A 19406-nucleotide genomic window follows, 5' to 3' on the forward strand; every position below is an offset into this window, starting at 1 on the left:
CTAGTATCTCCTTTGAACTCCCGAGTATGTCTTATGGATAACCGTATATGTGCACTGGACAACCATTGTCCCTGTCTCCTAAAGACACATTATCGTCAAATTTACTTAAAAAAAAAAACAGTGAGGTTTACAAAATTTTCAAATATGCATGTAACAATTAAAAGTGAAACAAACAGTTTTAAATATCACGTATGAATTATTAATTTAAAACTTAAATGAAAAGTTCGTTACATCTAAAGTTTGTCGTTGTCCAGGTGACAATATAATTGGAAATAACTTATCAATTAAAAGCCACGTCTTTTATTTATGGATGAAAAATTGAAATCCATCCTATATTAAGTGAGAATAGAGTAACGGTTCACAATTTGTTCACAAATTTCAAATGGTTCAGAAGTCTATTTAGTTAGTTGCCCAAGGGACTATCTTAACTAGAGTCATGTGGATTTTGGAGTCAAATTTACTATTTTATTTAAATAAATCGTTCTGCTCTATGTGAATTCTTAAAATATATATAATAATCTAAAGAAAAAACGTTAAAATATAAAAGAAATTCAAATAAAATAAAAAAAAAAAAAATTGTCATTGATGTACACTTAAAAGTTGATTGACCCACATACAAACTACCTTAGGCTTATCTGTATTTACAATTATGGGAAACCACAGCATGCATATGATGTTTAGTTTACAATAATATAAAAAACTAACTAATCAAAATAAAGTGTGTATAATATAATAAAATATATATATGTTTAATATAGCAGCCATTTTTATCACTTCGGGTTTAAGAAACTTTATTCTCATAAGAATACAACAATTCACTTACATGAGAACATTAATAAAAACATTAGTCATAGTTATTGAGAACAAATGTTAAAAGTTAATTTAGCAAGAAACTACACATTTCTATAATTATTATTTGTGGGTAAAACAAAAAAAAATGTTAATCATAATCGGACCTACTCAACGTTCACTGGATACATGGGCTCAAAACATCAACTTATAACTTAAGGTAGGTGAAACAAAGATCCGTTCAACACAGATAAACGATGGCTGGATGTGGCTTTGAAGTCATTGTGGGGAATGTAATTTTTTTATGATATGCTGTTTGAGTAGTTTTTTAAAAGTGGTTATGGATTTGGTCTCTGTGATGTATTTTGGTAATTTATTGTATATTTTGGATCCTTCACACATTATACTTTTTTTTCCATAGTTTGTTCGGGATGGGTATAGCTGTAGTAGGTCTTGTTCACGTCTCAATTTCATTTTGTGTATTTTTGTTCTTTTCGTGAAGGTGATGTTTGAGTGTATATTTTTGTTTAGTATTTTTCGTATGAGTATGCATGTATTATAAATGTATGTCTGTGTAATGTTCATTAATTTTGTTTCTTTGTACAGTTTTAGTGTTGGGGTGAGGTAATCATAATTAAATAACGTTTTGAGTAGTTTGTTTTGTGCAGTTTGTAGGAGGTTTATGTGTGTTTTTGCGGCGGAACCCCATATTTCAGCTAGATAGTCAATGTGTGGCTTAACGAGCGAGGAATAGATCAAATATCTAATTTTCCGTGGTAAGCAACGAGTGATGCCTGACGGGTACCCCCGTTAGTGATTGTAGCTTTGACTTTATTTTTAAGATGTGTGGTAACCATGTCAATTTACTATCTAAAATTAATCCTAAATATTTTTCCTGAACTACTTAACTAACTTATGTTATAGATCCTATATAATAAGGGGTGATCTTACTGTCACATACCGGGCAAAATACAAACTAATCGGTTCTATGATTAAGAAATTTTGGCATAAAAATTTGCCCGACTTTAATATCAAATCCAAGACTTCTTACCAAACAAGAAACATGTTAACAATATTGCAGACCCCTATATTATCAGCATATTAACAGAAAGACATGATGATGAGTGCCGCTAGGTAAAATATTTTAATATGATATGAACAAGAACAAAAGTTCTAAACTAACTATGTTTATATTATAACTTTCATGAGACATACTAAATTAATTATCAGATGTTTCGACTTTCTCACGTAGGTGTTTGACGAGGAACGACTAGTTTTTTAATTTATTAGATATATTTTTATAGAATTCTTATATTATTTTTAAGTTGTAAACATAAAAACGAATGTTACTTATATTAATTTTTAATCGTACGTACTTTTACGCAAATAAATCAACCCACTTAAAACATTCACAGATTGAGAAATGATTAAGTAAGTAGCCATCATAATGTATTTTCATTTATTTGACCTCAGGATGCCTCCTCACAATATCGAAAGCGAGACGGAAGATGCATTGTATGGCGTTGTCCCTTTCACTGTCCGACGCTGCATGCGTGCGACGATTAGGTACAGGCGACGACAAATGATTGCAATGTTGATAAGAAAGTGTTGTGAGAGAAATGAGATAAAGTCTCATGCAGTAACATCGTCTGATCAACCCGAACCTTACAAGATTTAAGATAAAAGTCCTAGTATTTATTTCTGCTTTCATCCATCCTTTCTACTTGTCCAAACCGTCGTAACATTCCCTATTCAATCCTTGTCACTACATCGTCTTTCAATCCACACATTTCTCTAATAACACTATTTTTCACTCGATCACTAAATTTTACTACACATACTTTTCAGGGCTCTCTTTTCCACCGCATTAATCCTGTTTTCGGGATTTTTTCTGCCATCACCATGATTCACTACCATACATTAACGTTGGTGTCAATTCACGCGGTATTACAGCAAGTCGAGCTTTGCTAGATATAATATACTTTGACATTACAGAGTCTAAGCATTGGCACTATTTCCCGCTTTCACTCTCCTTTTAATATCTCCCTCACACTTTCCATCTCTCGTAATCAAAGATCCCAGGTAAACAAACTCAATCACTAGTTCCAATTTTTCATCAACTATCATTACCTGGCATTTTGTTACTACCTCATTCCTTTCTATCACCAACACTTTTATCTAGTTCACATCGACTTTCATACCTCTCCATTCAAAAGCATCATTCATCACAGTGATCATTCGTTGTAGTTCTTCGGCCGATGAGGTAATAAGTACCTGGTCGTCGGCGTACAAAAATGATTTGATCACCGTGTCATTCATTCTTAATCCATACCCACTTACTTTCAAATTATTCAAACAGTTGTCCATGAAAGTTAAACAGCCGAGGAGATGCTACACAGCCCTTCCTAACACACCGATTAATGTTAAACCGCTCTCTGTAGGCTTCATTTATTCACACATTTATTACATTTACTCCTACGTTTACTCTGAAGAGTTGCATAATACTTATCAGCAGTATAATTATAACGGTTTAAATATTTATTTAAACTACACCTGGGGTCAGACTAAACTTGAGTAAGGTGTAATTGGGATATTTCTTAATAATTTTTGTAGTCTTATAATAATAATTGCACGTGTTCCATGAGTAGCCAGGTTTTGATAAAGGTAACTAGTAAAATGTTTAACATAACGAACGAAAACTGACAGTACCGAAAATAATAGTAGTAACATACAATGAATAATCAGCAGTTGAGTTTTAAAATGAGTTGATTAAAAAGTTACGTTTGTAAAAAATACTTAGAAACAACATGTTAAATGTTGGAAATTTTGCGTCTCATGTAAATATTTTCGAAAAGCCAAACAATATTAATCCAATAATACGTTACTAAAACCAGAAACCTAGGTACGTCCTAAAACTGCGACCAGCCAACGTGGAATGGGCAGCAGCATTCTCAAGATTTATCGGTGACCTAACTGCGATCTCCAAGTCTGCCAAGCGTGGGGATTATAGCAACTCCCCCTTTCACTATGAGCGATAATTCAAAAGTACGGCTCCCAGTACCGAGACATGGTCCCTAACTGTTGGCCTTTTAGAAAGACTCAGAGTCGCCCAACGCGCGATGGAGAGAGCTATGCTCGGAGTATCTTTGCGTGACAAAATCCGAAATATGGATTCGCCTAAAACTAGAGTTACAGACATAGGTCTAAAACATGCGGGCTGAAGTGACGATGGGCAGAACTGATGGCCGAAGTCTCTCGAAGTACTGATGGCCGCTGGGCTGGGGAAGTGATCGAGTAGGGATTGCGGACCAAAAGACGTAACGTAAGCAAACTTCCCACTAGGTGGACCGATGACATCGTCAGAGTCTTGGGGAGGCAGTAAAGGTGGCTGTTTGTCGTTCTATGTTGAGGACTAAAGGGGAGGCCTTTGTTCAAAAGTGGACGTCCACCGGCTTATGATGATAATAATATACGTTACTGGATCCGGGAATTGAGCCCGAGATCTTTGCTCGATGAGGTCTGAGGATGATGAGGTCTTATCACCGACGATAACCTAACCTAACACAAGTTCAATAAATCTGAAACAACATTAAGGTTTATCTTAATTCAGATTCACCCACTGTGTATGATTTCCTACTTTCGGAGATTAGTGGACTTGTTTGTCTACTGGCGAGTGTCAAATTCGCGAGTGGTTATTATGGTCTACTAGCTACTTCCGCGCGGTTTCACCCGCTCTGCTTTTAATTAATAATATAATTTTATTCTTCTTTCTTTCTTCTACGATAAATGCACAATCCAACACAAAAAGAATTATTCAATTCGGACCAGTAGTTCTAAAGATTAACGCCTTCAAACAAACAAACTCTTCAGCTTTATAATATTAGTATAGAATATAACTGCAAAATTAAAAGAAACCTGCGCTATTGATGAACACTCACGTTTTCAAACAAAGGCGTTCCTTTGTTTGAAAACTTGAATCAAGTCACTTGTTAAATTACAAGAAACATTGTATTTTAAAATTTTATAATTTAATATTTATCAACAGTCAACAAACATTGAATCACAGCTAAGGACAATATAGAAAATCATTTAACAAAATCATTCTATCAAAATAAAGACCTATCAACAGAGATAAAATTAATAGATACAACGTACAAGATGGAATCATCCCGTGTACCGTAGTGTTGACGAGTGTACTCTGTATCGATTCGCGCAGCCGCGGTACCGGGCACGCCGGCCGGCCATAACAGCAACCATTCTTGCTCCCAGCTATAAACTAATTCTCAGTTATTACAAACAAATAGTGAGCCATGATTGAAGACCCCAGGTATGACCCCCGTTTGATGGGCAAGTTTGGAGTGAATCCTGAACAAGACAGGCATTACCGGATGCTGCTGATCAAGGAGTTGATGAAGGTCCACCATGATTGTCGGGAGAAGACGGAATTAGATGATATGCCAATGGACGAATTGTGCGGTAAGTTTATTTGCATTGCGACTAAATACCTTATGCGATTGTTGCTAAGGTTTTATTTCGATTGAGGATGTTTATATATTAAGTCTTTAGCGGCGACCTCAAGTGAGGGTGTTAGAAAAAAATATTGTGACATATTTGTTTAGATTTAATGAACGATTATTTTTAACAATACCCTGATTATCAAAATCTAAAAATGTAATGCATCTCAAATTAAAGTCATACACAAAATCTCGAGTACCCACTACAAAAAGAAATATAAATATTTAGCTAAAGGTTATAAATAAATATGTGGCCTACTGCATTGCGACCCTTTATCTAGCTAGTGCATTCGATGCGAACCCCAAGAGCACCCTATATTTATTAATATATTTATGTTTACAACATAAATACTTAAGTAAATGTAAGATTGTAAAATATGGTCTGGTACGATCTTTGTGTGACCATAGGACCCTATATTATAATATTTAATAAAAAAATATCATTTTGATTAATATCATTTTTCATACTATGGTCATATTATGACTATGTCTCTCTTCACGCAAGATTCTTGTTTGTATTTTTGTTTTGGCTGTGGCTCGTGGTTTATTAGCATAATAAGCGAACTTCACGCGCTTGGCTGGGTCAAACATAAATACTCCTTTGTTTTGCGGTGCGACTGTTGAGGTGTCTGAGGTTCGATTCCTGGGTCTGACAAATTATTATATATTTTTTTAGTAATTGCCAATGCTGATTCATTAACTGGAAAGTAATAAATTATGATGTTAATGAGGAATGTATTACATAATAATTATATGTACTAGTTATGTTATTCTTGCCACAAAACTTTGATGCAACACAAAATGCAACAAATTTGTTGTATACAGCCCATTATACTAAATACTATTTACTTTTGTAGTACTAAAAAAAATTATCTCAATTTCAGAAAACTACAAGCGTCTATACCACGAGGCTTGTGCGGAGATGGAGAAGATACAGGACCCCAACTACCAGGAGCTGCTTCAATACATGAAGACCCATCTCACTGAGCAAGGTATATAACTTTCATGTTATCATTTGTATAATTTTACCAGTTCTGTTATAAGCCCCATGTAACAAGGAGCCATTTTGAAACTGTATGAGGGACATTCTTAATTCTGTCCGCGAGTTAAATAATTTTATTCTTTGCTATATAAGATTTAAATTATTATGTTATTGGCTTACTCACGTGAATGTTTGACAAAGAACTCGACTAGTTTCAAACCATGCTAGAGGCTTATATTAATGAGCAGCATTCCGCGACAATCGCCGCGTCGTATGTGGCGGAATGTTGCAAACAGTTACGTGAGTAAGCCGACAACATAATAATTAATTTATTATGTCTTACAAAAGTTATAATTAAATTACTATATAAGATTTTGATGTGACATTTCTCAAATTCCAGAGTTCCAGCTGCTCCGCATCGAGATATATGCTGCGTGCAACAAGATCATCATGCAGCACAGCACACGTAGGTTACTCATATCCATGGTCCTAGATATTGCTCGGCAGTTCGTCCCAGAAGAACGCCTGGAGGCCATCTTGCGGGAACATCCGGAGTATTGAACTAGTCTTTACCCAAAGAATTCTCCGGTTGTGGCTAACGTCACCCGAATCGATTCAATACTGATGTTTATTCTGACTTTAATGGTTTTGAAAAATAAGCAATCTCATAGGGATTACACGCGTATAGTGCTCGTTCCCATGGAGTTTTAGCAATAAGAAATATCTTTTGACCTTTCTCTCGTCTCAACCATCGTAGTACTTTAATCAAATAGTTCGTCGTCATTCAGTCGTCTAGAATATACTGAGCCCCGGGATTTTAACGCGTAGTTCCCGTTCTCGTGGGATCTCCGGGATGAAAACTATCATACGTCCGTTCCCGGGTCTCAGACTATTGATGTACCGAATTTAAATCAAATAGGTTTAGTGGTTTAAGAGATACAATCCCGAGATTTTTAATTGTTTGTGGCCGTTTCCGTGGGATTTCAGATAAAAACTATTCTATGCTTTTATCGAGTCTCAAACCATCTTTTTACCAAAGGTCATATGGCACCTTTGTGTGAAAACCATACCATGGCGGACACAAACGAAATAAAACAGATTGTATTAATTTCAAGCTCTAATTTATGATGTATTTAGTCACATTAATGTGAGCAATATTATAGGAAACTCGACAAAATTCAAGTTATATAGACTGATACATATTCCCGATATATATAGGGAAGATGAATAAAATATTAAATCATCAAAATATTATGTTTTTTTCTCATCCCATCAAGAGCCTATAAGTGGCTACTGCTGACCAAAGACCTCTTCTCGCACGGAGAAGATTTAAATATGAATCATGACGCTTGCTTAATGTAAAGTAGTAATTTCAAACTTATAATTAGAAAGGATAGTAGGGAAAATACAGAGCTACCACTACTTCTGTTCGGAAGCTCATGTAATTCTGTCCCAGGGTTCTCCATTAGTAAATCTGGGGGCACGGCAGTGCCCCCGCCAAGTCGAGCAAAAAAAAGCGGCACGGCCGTACCATCCTTTTCTCGAAGCAATTCGGGCCTTTTTCGACCCCCTATAATTCGGTTGTGGATAAAGCAAGAAACCTGAATCTTCAGTAACTAATCCGGCATTGTATAAACACGGAATATTTAAAATTTCAGTCAAATTGAACCAGTAGTTTAAGAATGACAACTTGTTAAAGTTTCTAAATTTTGTCACTCACTGACTCACCGATCATCAAAAGTCCAAGGCACTTCTAGCAGACTTAGAAGCTTCATATTTGGAATACATATAGAGTTTAGTGTCTTAATCATGGGAAAACTTAAATATTTTGTAATTTCGGTCCAGTTTTCCAAATACACCAACTGCATCAATAACTTTGTAATCCCATATAAATATATGGGACTACAAAGTTATTTATGCAGTTGGTGGTTGGTGGTGGTTATAAATTTAATAGGTGTAGATAGGTACCTACCATATGAGGCAAGGGAGGGGGTATAGGGTGGGTAAGGGTGTGTTTAGCCCATGAAACTGAACAACATTATTACTTGTAAAATGGTCGACGTAATGAAAAACACATGATTGGACATGTCTTGAAGTACGAAAATCTAATAAAACAATATATTATAATTTAAATCTGTTATATAGATTCCAGAGATAAGGATTTAGATGTAAAATGCTTTCCTGATCTACCGGAAAAGAAAAAGAGGAAGACTACATATAAAAATAAGAAAATATCATAAGACCTTTAACAAAATTCGTTAGAAGTAGATGGTATCAAAAAGAAAGGCTCTACAAAAAGAAGTGAGATCCCATCAAAAACATCCTGTAAAAAATCCAAGTCTCGCAGCTCAGTCTTTCTACCGTCAAAAGTTGTGAGATCCATGTAATACCAAGTCGGTTAATCTATTTAGTGTCTACTTGAAGGACCTTCTGTCTTAAGTTATTACATAAGTTATTATCATGCCAATATTAAAAATATTTAACGTTTTAAACAAATAGATCGACTTGGACATCGCATGAAAACAAAATGAATATTACAATATTATATTAGATTCTTTAGTCTCTCGCGCCTCACGCGATTGAAACTCTCGTTCCTGTTGGTCGCTGGCCCGTCGTGCTGTGTAGTGTGATACATACTAATAATCAAATCAAGCGATGTCCAAGTCGATCTATTTGTTTAAAACGTTAAATATTTTTAATATTGGCATGATAATAACTTATGTAATAACTTAAGACAGAAGGTCCTTCAAGTAGACACTAAATAGATTAACCGACTTGGTATTACATGGATCTCACAACTTTTGACGGTAGAAAGACTGAGCTGCGAGACTTGGATTTTTTACAGGATGTTTTTGATGGGATACTTTTTACTAGGCCGAGCTGCAAGTTGGCTTCGTCCACCTACTTCTGTTTGAAAGCTATCACAATTATCTCTCACTATGACAAGCAAGTTCTTCTCTATTTATGGACATGTTTCACAAGATGTTTTCCTTCACGGTTAGTCAGTGGTTTCTAAACAACCTAAGAATGTACATAAAACTGGGAAATGTCACATTAGTACTTACCATCATTTTTAGGCTTTTGAATTCGTTTTTTTTAAACGACCTAGTTCTATTTTTATTTCTTACTTTTTAGTTTAATAGGTAAAGGGAAATAATTGCACACGTCAAGATGTTTAATTAATTTATTTATTTACAAATTCACATATACAACATTACAGCTTGTGCCATTACGTTATACAGCCAAAATAAGAAATTAAAAAGTAAAATAAAAGAATAAATAGAGACAATTAAATAACAATAAATGTACCTAAATAGTAATTGAACATAAATACAAAATGCAAATATATAAAAATTTACTTTATATGATCAGGTGAATATAATAGCCTCATTACACATACATCAGCAGACTATAAGTAGCCACTGCTGACCAAAGGTTTCTTTTAACTACAGAAAAAGTTTGAGCAATAAATGCACGCTTGCTCAATGCAGGTTGGCGATTTCAAACTTATAATTAGGAATAATTATAAGTCCAGATTTCCTCACCATGTTTTCCTTCACTGATAGACATCAGTGATATCTCAATAATCTTAGAAAGTACAATAACTCGGAAAAAGTTACACTGGTACTTGCCCTTGGTAGGTGTCGAACCCGCGACCTCATACATAAGACGCCCGTCTTAGACCTCTGGGCCACCACGACTCAACGAATACGACTTAACAGCCTCAAAGAATTTTATTCGCGATTCATACGTTACGTTTACTTTTGAAAGAATTTCCTTCAAGCTCTTAACCGTTAAGGAGTTAAATATCTTCCATCATCAGCTCATTGATCATGAGAAGCAAATGGATGAACAACTTTACGATATTAACAGAATATGGGAAACGAAGGCAGAGATGTGTTGAGAGATATAGCAGAAGCCACAGGGGCGGCACCAAAAAATCATATAGCTGCACAGTAATATAGTGGTGGTGGATGCACCGCTCCCACCACTGCTCACGGATGATGATGATCCTGAAATGAGCCTGATGTTCGGGGACTCGTACAGAAGACTATCACAGACAGAGAATACAGGCCGCGACCTCACCGGTATACGGCAAATGTTAGATTTGGTGCGGAACTAGGACCGCGATGATGATGTCAACGATTCTGGTTGCATTGGTGATTAACTTTAATAACGGAATCACTATTAGTAAAGTTAACACTGATAGGTCATTGAACCCTAATGTCCCTGAATTCGTGCCAAATGGTGGAACTAAAACAGAAATTACTGTTAATGGTGTTGTACACTTGTACAGAGTGCTAGTGCGTATGTGGAGACAAGAGGACAGATATGTGACTGTGGCGGCAGCAACAATGTGACGGCAGAGACAGACTCACAAAGCAGATGTGTTAAGGGATATAGCAGAAGCTACAGGGACGGCACCAAAGAATGATGCAGCTGCACAGTATATAGTGGCGGGGGATGCACCACCCCCACCACTGCTCATGGAAGATGAAGATCTCGAAATGAGCCTAATGTTCGGGGACTCGTATAGAATACAGGCCCCGACCTCGCCGGTATACGGCAAATGTTAGATTTGGTGCGGAACTTGGACCGCGATGATGATGACGACGATTCTGGTTAAAGTTTAAGAAGGTTAATTACTTTGATTCGATCAAAGTAATTGCAAAATTACTATTAGTGAAGTTAAGACTGATAGGTCATTGAATCCTAATGTTCCTGAATTCGTGCTGAACGGTGGAGATAAAAAGAAAGTAGTGTTAATGAGCACAGTAGTAATGTACAGAGTGCTAGTACGTATGTAAAAACAAGAGGCCAAACATGTGACTGGCGACATCAACAATGTGATGCAGAGACAGACACACAAAGCAGATGTATTGCGGGATATAGCGAAGCTACAGAGACGGCACCAAAAAAGATACAGCTGCACAGTATATAGTGGTGAGGAGCGCCGACACGGACGGGTCACGTTCCAAGCAACAATGTGACGGCAGAGTCGGACACACAAGCAACAAGCTAAGATGACATTACAACCGCTCTCAAAAACATTATCAGTGAGGCGGCTAGGATATAGCGGTAGGGGATGCATCCCAATCACTGCTCGTGGATGATGATAATCCTGAAATGAGCCTGATGTTCGGGGACTCGTATAGAATACAGGCCCCGACCTCGCCGGTATACGGCAAATGTTAGATTTGGTGCGGAACTTGGACCGCGATGATGATGACGATTCTGGTTGCATTGGTGATCAACGTAATTAAGAAATTACTATTAGTAAAGTTAAGACTGATAGGTCATTGAACTCTAATGTGGAGCTAAAAAGAAACTTAGTGTTAATGAGTACAGTAGTAATGCACAGAGTGCTAGTACGTATGTAAAAACAAGAGGCCAAACATGCGACTGGCGGGAGCAACAATTTTTTTTTATTTTTTATTGTTAAATGGGCCGACGTTTGGCCGCTATCTCACCTGATGGTAAGTGATGATGGGGCCTACGATTGAGCACGTCTGCCCATAAGAACAATGTGACGGCAGAGACAGACTTATAAAGCAGATGTGTTAAGAGACATAGCAGAAGCAACAGGAACGGCACCAAAAAAGATACAGCTGCACAGTTTATAGTGGTGAGGAGCGCCGCAACAATGTGACGGTAGACGCAGGCACACAAAGCAGATGTGTTAAGAGACATAGCAGAAGCAACAGGAACGGCACCAAAAAAGATACAGCTGCACAGTTTATAGTGGTGAGGAGCGCCTACACGGACGGGGCACGCTCCCGATTACAATTGTATAAAGCTAGTTTAACTAAGACTAAAAGCTATAAAATGTGTTTAAATTGAACTTTATAAGTCAATATACCAGTGGAATATGGAGTACAGTGATAGTTTTGTGAAATTCTAACATTTTATAACAATTTTCTGTGTTATAACAAGGGCAGTGACAATAAACAAAACGCGGGTAGCGCAAAAAAATTGAGCCGCGAGTCGCGTTCTTCACTCTTGCGGGAATTTACTATCGGTCTCGCTCGCACCGAAATGTGTTGCTTGTGGTAGAAAGCCCACTGCCGGGGAGCTGATTAAATGTAATGGATGCAAAGCTGGATACCATTACAAATGCGCGAATATCACCACGGCTGCATTTAATGACGGTCAGGTACAATTGAGACGTACCTTTAAGTGCGAGCCCTGCTCCAATGTGACCCAGGGACGTTACAAGCTACATTTGCTATAGGAAATAGTAAACAAAGTCAAGAATTGAAGGAGCAACAAATGTAAAATATGGAACTTGAGAGACTGATACCAACTATACCCGCTGTTACGAGTGTTTTATTCTAAAATACCTGCATGAGGGTGAATAATAACATCGCGCGAGCGCCTGGCCTGAGTCGGCGCCGCCGGCGTCTGCCCGTACTAACTACTTATGTGGACTTTAAACTGTTTAATAATGGTTGGGTGGAAGTCAGAAGAAAATGGAGAACTAAATAATTCTACAAAAAGAGGAGGTAATAATATTAATACTTTATACCAAAATGTGCGATGAATGAGAACAAAGACTACACATTTTTTATCCTGGTTAGCATCATCAAGTTTTGTTTTGATCTATTTTCGATCACAGAATCAGGTCTCAATGAAGGCATTCACAACGCAGAATTTGTGCTCCCAGGGTATCAGATACACGGCTGCGACCGAGCTGATAGGCGTAAACAAGGAGGCGCATGTTTCGTGGCCACACCGAGGTATGAGTTAAGGCGAGTGCCTGTGCCAATTGACATTAATAATATTGACAATCAAAACTTCGAACTCGTTTGTGCTACTGTGTACTTTTGCAATTGTTATTATTACTATCGGCTTTAGGCTGTTATTTCTAACTCATTCACATAGTATAGTTTAAGATTATCCATTAGATTTCTTCAAATGTTATGTTTTATAGAAAAACACATTCAGAGTCAGGGTCAAGTCAAGTGCAATGAGGTTATCAGTATCCAACTTACTTATTAAAAATCGTTTATGAAATATCCAAAGCTACAATAAACTTTGTCAATTGACTACATAAACATAATTGAGATAAGTCAGACTTACAGTTTCTTCGAGAATGGTTATAAATGTATATAATTCTATTGTTTCAGATGTTATCAACATTTGGTAACAACATTGATAGTGAAAATAAATAGATTGGATTACATCTATGGGCATATCACTGGGCACCCTGAATTTGGTTAATAATACAGATTTCATCATTGAGATGAATAAGGATTTAATTTACCGTAAAACTTAATAATATTTATTTATAAATGTTTTCAGTGGACAGGATTGCCCACCTGGTGGTGTTGCATGAGCCTCCGACTTAAACAAGTCGAAGAAACCACTAAATAATTGTAAGTATATTTATTTGTATTTGGTTTTTTTTTTGAGGGTTGAAAGTCATCCAATGACTTCTCCCGCCTTGGGCGAGGCGAGAGGGAGTGTCAGACTCTTACTGACTAAAAACCACCCCGTTCCTTCTCCTGCTTTTCGAGCCGGAGCCCCGGTAAACCCGCTAGGTAGTCCGCAGCTCCGGGTATATGGTACCTTGATACATCGAAATGTAACTTTTTACGTTTCTCTTCTTTTATCGCCAAAACATCAGACCCTTAGTATGAGTTTGCTTTAAGTCTAAAGTAATCGAAACAAGAGTGCTTTCGGTACAGTGATTGGTTGGTTTACTTGAAAAGCACACTCATACTAAGGGTACAGGCTGGATAAAATGTAACGTCACGCCTTTCATCCCCGAAGGGGTAGGCAGAGGTGCACAAAACGACACGTAATACCGCTATACAATGTACACCCCACTTTACACCATTTATGTTATATGTCCCTTGTAATAGGCGTCAAACCAAACTATCCAATTTAGTGAAAATTGTAAAATAATCGTTACATTTTCTATATTGCTCTTTTGTAATTTTCCATGAATGGTACTAGTTGCTCACTATCTTAATTGTGTTTTTTGATGTGTGTGTAACACAAATCCATTTCCATCTTCCAGATTTTACCGCGATCTGCTCTTCATTAACGCTACCATCTGCTGCCTTCACGTCTACATCAGGCATCCAAAATAATATCCATGTAATTGTTTATCTAACCAAATTCAACTACTACTTTCTTCAAAACAAACAAAATTTAATAATCACGTATCGCGACAATCTAACATACTAAAGGGGAAAATAATCGTAAATTTCAAACTCCTTTTTGTTTTAGAAACAGAAAAAGAAAACTTATTGTTTGGTGGATTGACGTACCACAAATTACTATGTCATATTTTATCGTGGCTATTAGCAGGCCTTCAAATTGGGCGTTTGTTCAGCGTAAGCGCTGCGAAGACGCCTTGCAAATCAGCGCACTGTTTACTGCTTCCTTATTGCGGCGTAAACGCCGCGTATCCTATTTACTATAACTACAGTGACACCGCGACAAAGCGATGCCAGCGCGGCGTCTACGTGGCGTGAACGCTCACGCTGGACAAACGCCAATTTGAAGGCGCTGTTATATTTGACTGGCGTTGTGCGCTAGGTTACATGCACAAGTATGTAGATGACGTTAAATAAGAGCACGCGGTAAAATTAAAACCGAGGCTAAAACATATGTGTCAATGTTACGTTATATTAAACTATATGTTATTACAATCAAGTATATTATACGTTATGTTAAATTATATTACATTGATGTTAGTTATAATAAATAAATAATAATAATAATAAATATTTTATTCAAAAATTTCTTTACAGGATGAATTACATATAGTCTTAAATATTAAACTTAAATCCGAGTCTTACATGCCTGAACTAGGAAATCCTGTGTTTCAGGCGAGAAGAGCTAAAATAATTTAAAATTAACAAATAATCAAAAGGATTTAAAAACAATAAATTAAATGATCTGTAAACGAGGACAAGATATCTTATACTATTATAATAATATTACCAAATCTTAACTTCTACATTCTTAATTAACAATATTTTTTAATTAAAAATTGTCTAAAAACACAAAAAATTACAAAAATGTTAAAAAAGCAAAATAAAAACAAAATCACTTTAGCACAAGTAGTAACTTCTCTGTATCATCGTAGGACATTTTTTGAAGAGTTTCCTTAAGAATTCTCTTACAATAACATTATTTAAGCAATATATGTTTGCCTTCGCGTTCAATCTATTGTAAAGTAGAGGACCAAGAAACATTAAAATTTCGATGTGAAAGCATGTTTGGTGTGATTTTGAGGACAGACTTGATCTTTACGTCTTTTGTTAGTGACATCTGTGCTATATATTAGATCTGAGTGCTGCTTTAATGCAATACTCATTATGAATAACTGTCGGACCGTTAGTACTTCACATTTCTTGTATAGTAGGTTAGTGGGAAAAAGGAAAGGCCGGAAAGTAGACACTTTGAGAATTGCCCTCTGGGCTCTTTCGGTAGTTAGTAACAATGTTTTACCTGCTCCACCCCATGTGGTAATGCAGTATGTTAGTATCGATTGGCATAGAGCAAAGTACACTTGTCTAATTAATTTTGGGTCTGCAATGTTTCGTAATTTTCTGAAAACAAATATCAATTTACGAATTCTAATATTTACTGCTTCTATATGATGTTTAAATGAAAGTTTTTCGTCTATTATAATTCCAAGGTATATACAGTTTATTATACTTTTGTAATGATAATATATATGTTTATTTAAAAACGATGTGTAGAACGGGGTTTCCCAAGAATTATTTTTTAAATGTGTCCATATAATTAGTTTATATACCGTATTTATTTGTATGATTATGGTTTTTGTATAGGCTTATAAAGCCTTAAAGATATACTGATCTCACTTTGGGAAACCCTGGCTTAGTATACCGTCAATGGAAACATTTGATCTCATCTAAGTGTTGTGTTTAGTAGATCGTCGCTTAAGTACTAACATTGTGATGTTTCTGGCCACTACGTGGTGACCACCGTTAAGAAATAACGCTTTGAATATAAGAAAATTGAGATAAAGATAAATTCTGCAAGTAGACCGCATCATCGCTTATTACCGCGAGATAATGATCAGACGCCGACAATACATTAAAAAAAGAAATGTTAACTTTTGTTCATGGTGTTAGTACATAAGTAGACACATTAAATGATCTTACATTGTATGCCAAATGTTAGTTTTAAGTAAAAGGGCTTGAGGGATGTTATTGACTTCATTATTAAACCGAGGTTTGATTCCAGTCTCTATGCAAATGGCATTATAAAAATTAATCGAATGAAAGGGAATGACTATTGTGAATCTCATACATTGATTGTGATCGTTCTATTAGAATTAAAAGCCGTTTGTCTAAGATTGTTCGGATAAAGTAGATATCATCGAAGTTTTGTAAAGTTCATGAAATATTTCACATGTTGAAACTAACTGCCGCACTCAACATCTGAGTCATTTTAATTATACATGTGATCTATGTTTTTAATAAATTTTATTTTATTTTATTTATTTATTTATTTATTTAACGATTACTTAAAATATTCCATGGTAACGATTTTGTATGGAAAACAGTTGCTAAGGACTGGGTTAAGCGACCATTAAATGACTCTGAGTACGGCAGTAGGACAATTGTTTTAAAGATGTAACTAGTGTATGTGATGAAGGCAGTAATGCCCGTCAAACCCTATAATAAGTGTTACTCAATACCTATCGAAACTCCTACTTCTAGAAACTCTCAGAATTTATATTTTGGTCGATGTCCGTTGTAGTACACGGTCGAATATTACTTGTAACAAATCAGTATCGAGCTCAAAACCTTAAATTACTCTCATTTAAACGTGTCATATTAGCAATGACACTGAAAAATAATATCAACGTAAGAATAGGTGAAGGAAAGTTAAAGAAAAATTGAATGTATGTATGCAGACAAAGACAAAGATGGTTTTTTAAGAAAAACTTGAGTAATCCGTTGATCCTCTCAGTATTGTCGACTGTGATCAATTGTACTTCGGCTCAAATATTCCAATCCCATTTGATCAAAGAATTATCAAGTTTTTCTTATTAAACAAATTCGTTAATTTTCTTTTTATTTAAATTTAACATGTACCGTACGACTTGATACGGAAATTAGGCCTGATATACTAAATAAAAAGTACATAGTTATAGAAAATGTATAGTACGGTATGTGAGACAGACTTGTACATATGTATCTATTATATACATATACAATGTACAACGACTGAGCGAAGCACTGATTTTTAATGATAAACGTTGACATTTGCATGTCATTATTATTATTTTGTTGATATTTTGCACAAAGTTTTGTAAAAAAATGTATTTTAGGAAATTTGAGAGAAGGGCACTATAGTGCTGCCATCTACCGGGTGAAATCTTGTGGATGATGAGTGCTTAAAGTAAAATTTTATGAAATTATACTTAACGAAAAAATTGTGATAAGAAAAGGGTTGGAAAAATATATCAACAAGTAAAGGAAATCCAAAGTAAACAAATCTGATGGTTTCTTATTTCTTCTATGTCTTTAGTCTAACGACTGATTGACAACTTCTGTATTTCATCCACTGTTGTATCTTATTCAGTCAATAAAGAATAAATGTGAAACTGAAACAGTGATTTTTAATTATACAATTTTGCCTGTCGGTTGTAGGAATGTTAACATGCTCACAAGAAACATACCTCAGACTACCAATGAAGTCATACCAGAGTATGGATCATCTAATAAGGCGTGAAGGGTAAAATAAACAGAAACTAGTGTTAATATTGTTGTACAGAGTGCTAGTGCGTATGTCCAGACAAGAGGACACAGACATATGACTGCGGCAGCAACAATGTGAAGCAGAGACAGACCCACAAAGCAGATGTATTGAGAGATATAGCAGAAGCTACAGGGACGGCACCAAAAAAGATATAGCTGCCCAGTTTATAGTGGTGGGCAGCGCCGACACGGACGGGTCACGCTCCATTAGCAACAATGTGACGGCAGAAAGAGGCATACAAGCAACAAGCTATGAAGACATTACAACCACTCTCAAAAACAATATCAGTGAGGCGGCAAGGTCAGACAGTCGGTCGTTTCATTTGAAGAAACAAAAAAACGCTGCTATAGCAACATTATTGCGGCTCTAAGCCAACAACGACATCAGCTCGAAACCAGACGTTAAGCTATTGACTCCAGAAAAATTTGAAAGGATAAAAGGTGTTAGTTCAGATGTTAAGGTTGAAAAAAGCAATGCGTTAGACCATGTGAGTCCTAAAGAACGAGCTTTACCTTCGACTCCAACCGAGCCACAAGGAGACCAGATAGCAATGAGAGGAACAACCCGACAAGACTCCTACAGGACCATTGCAAAAGTCAACCGGTGGTTAACAGCGCCAGTTCAAGAAAAACTGCAAAAACTCCCTACCTGGGCCCTATATCCTTTAAGAAAAAAGATCCAGGTGTCAAGCCCAGCACTTCTCCAAAGCCCAACTCTTCTCCACAACCTAGTACGGTATCAAAGTCGGACAGTCCATCGACATCGATTAAGTTATTTCAATCCAGCAAGTATGCTGCGGACTTGGGTAAGCAGTATCGTGCGCACTGCGAACGAAAACAGAAACATGCTGAACTTAATATCAACTGGAAAAACCTAAGTGACGTATTAAAAAAAAGGAATGGGCTGCGAAACGACGGTTGGCTCAGCAAACTCGCCAAGCACGAGCAATGCTGACACGTAAGTACCGGGGGCACAATGCTTAACACGAACAATGCTGACTGATAGCAGTGAGAGGAACAACCCGACAAGACCCCTACAGGACCATTGCAAAAGTCAACCGGTGGTTAACAGCGCCAGTTCAAGAAAAACAGCAAAAACTAAGCTACCTGGATGCTCTATATCCTTTAAGAAAAAAGATCAGTTGTCAAGCCCAGCACTTGTCCAAAGCCCAACTCTTCTCCACAACCCAGTACGGCATCAAAGTTGGACAGTTATTTCAATCCAGCAAGTATGCTGCGGACTTGGTTAAGCAGTATCGTGCGCACTGCGAACGAAAACAGAAACATGCTGAACTTAATATCAACTGCCCAACTCTTCTCCACAACCCAGTACCATAAGTCGGACATCGATTATTTCAACCCAGCAAGTAT

At 36.5% G+C, this 19406-nt stretch overlaps 1 protein-coding gene and 1 long non-coding RNA gene across 5 annotated transcripts; one reads left to right on the plus strand and one right to left on the minus strand.

Annotated features, from left to right (window-relative positions):
• Positions 1-973: 973 nt before the first annotated feature.
• On the plus strand, positions 974-15165 carry LOC118282142 (uncharacterized). 4 transcript variants are annotated; one of them, XR_007707158.1, is made up of 5 exons: positions 4871-5265; positions 6188-6295; positions 6686-6751; positions 13413-13501; positions 13588-13661. XR_007707158.1 is itself a non-coding variant. In XM_035603139.2 (5 exons), the coding sequence occupies exons 1-4, from the start codon at positions 5100-5102 to the stop codon at positions 13632-13634; spliced, it is 387 nt and encodes a 128-aa protein (XP_035459032.1). In that variant the 5' UTR covers positions 4874-5099; the 3' UTR covers positions 13635-13661; positions 14309-15165. The 4 variants fall into 4 exon arrangements, 2 of the variants coding, with proteins under 2 accessions (XP_050560519.1, XP_035459032.1); XR_007707157.1 differs by adding an exon at positions 14309-15165 and having other exon boundaries at positions 4872-5265; positions 13413-13661; XM_035603139.2 differs by lacking the exon at positions 13413-13501 and adding an exon at positions 14309-15165 and having other exon boundaries at positions 4874-5265.
• LOC126912443 (uncharacterized) lies at positions 9456-13406 on the minus strand. The gene is made up of 2 exons (XR_007707163.1): positions 10838-13406; positions 9456-10366 (listed from the first exon to the last, which is right to left on the minus strand). It is a non-coding gene; the product is annotated as an uncharacterized LOC126912443 (long non-coding RNA).
• Positions 15166-19406: the final 4241 nt, after the last annotated feature.

Source organism: Spodoptera frugiperda, chromosome 25, assembly GCF_023101765.2.
Source record: "Spodoptera frugiperda isolate SF20-4 chromosome 25, AGI-APGP_CSIRO_Sfru_2.0, whole genome shotgun sequence".
In the NCBI taxonomy this organism is placed as follows: domain Eukaryota; kingdom Metazoa; phylum Arthropoda; class Insecta; order Lepidoptera; family Noctuidae; genus Spodoptera; species Spodoptera frugiperda.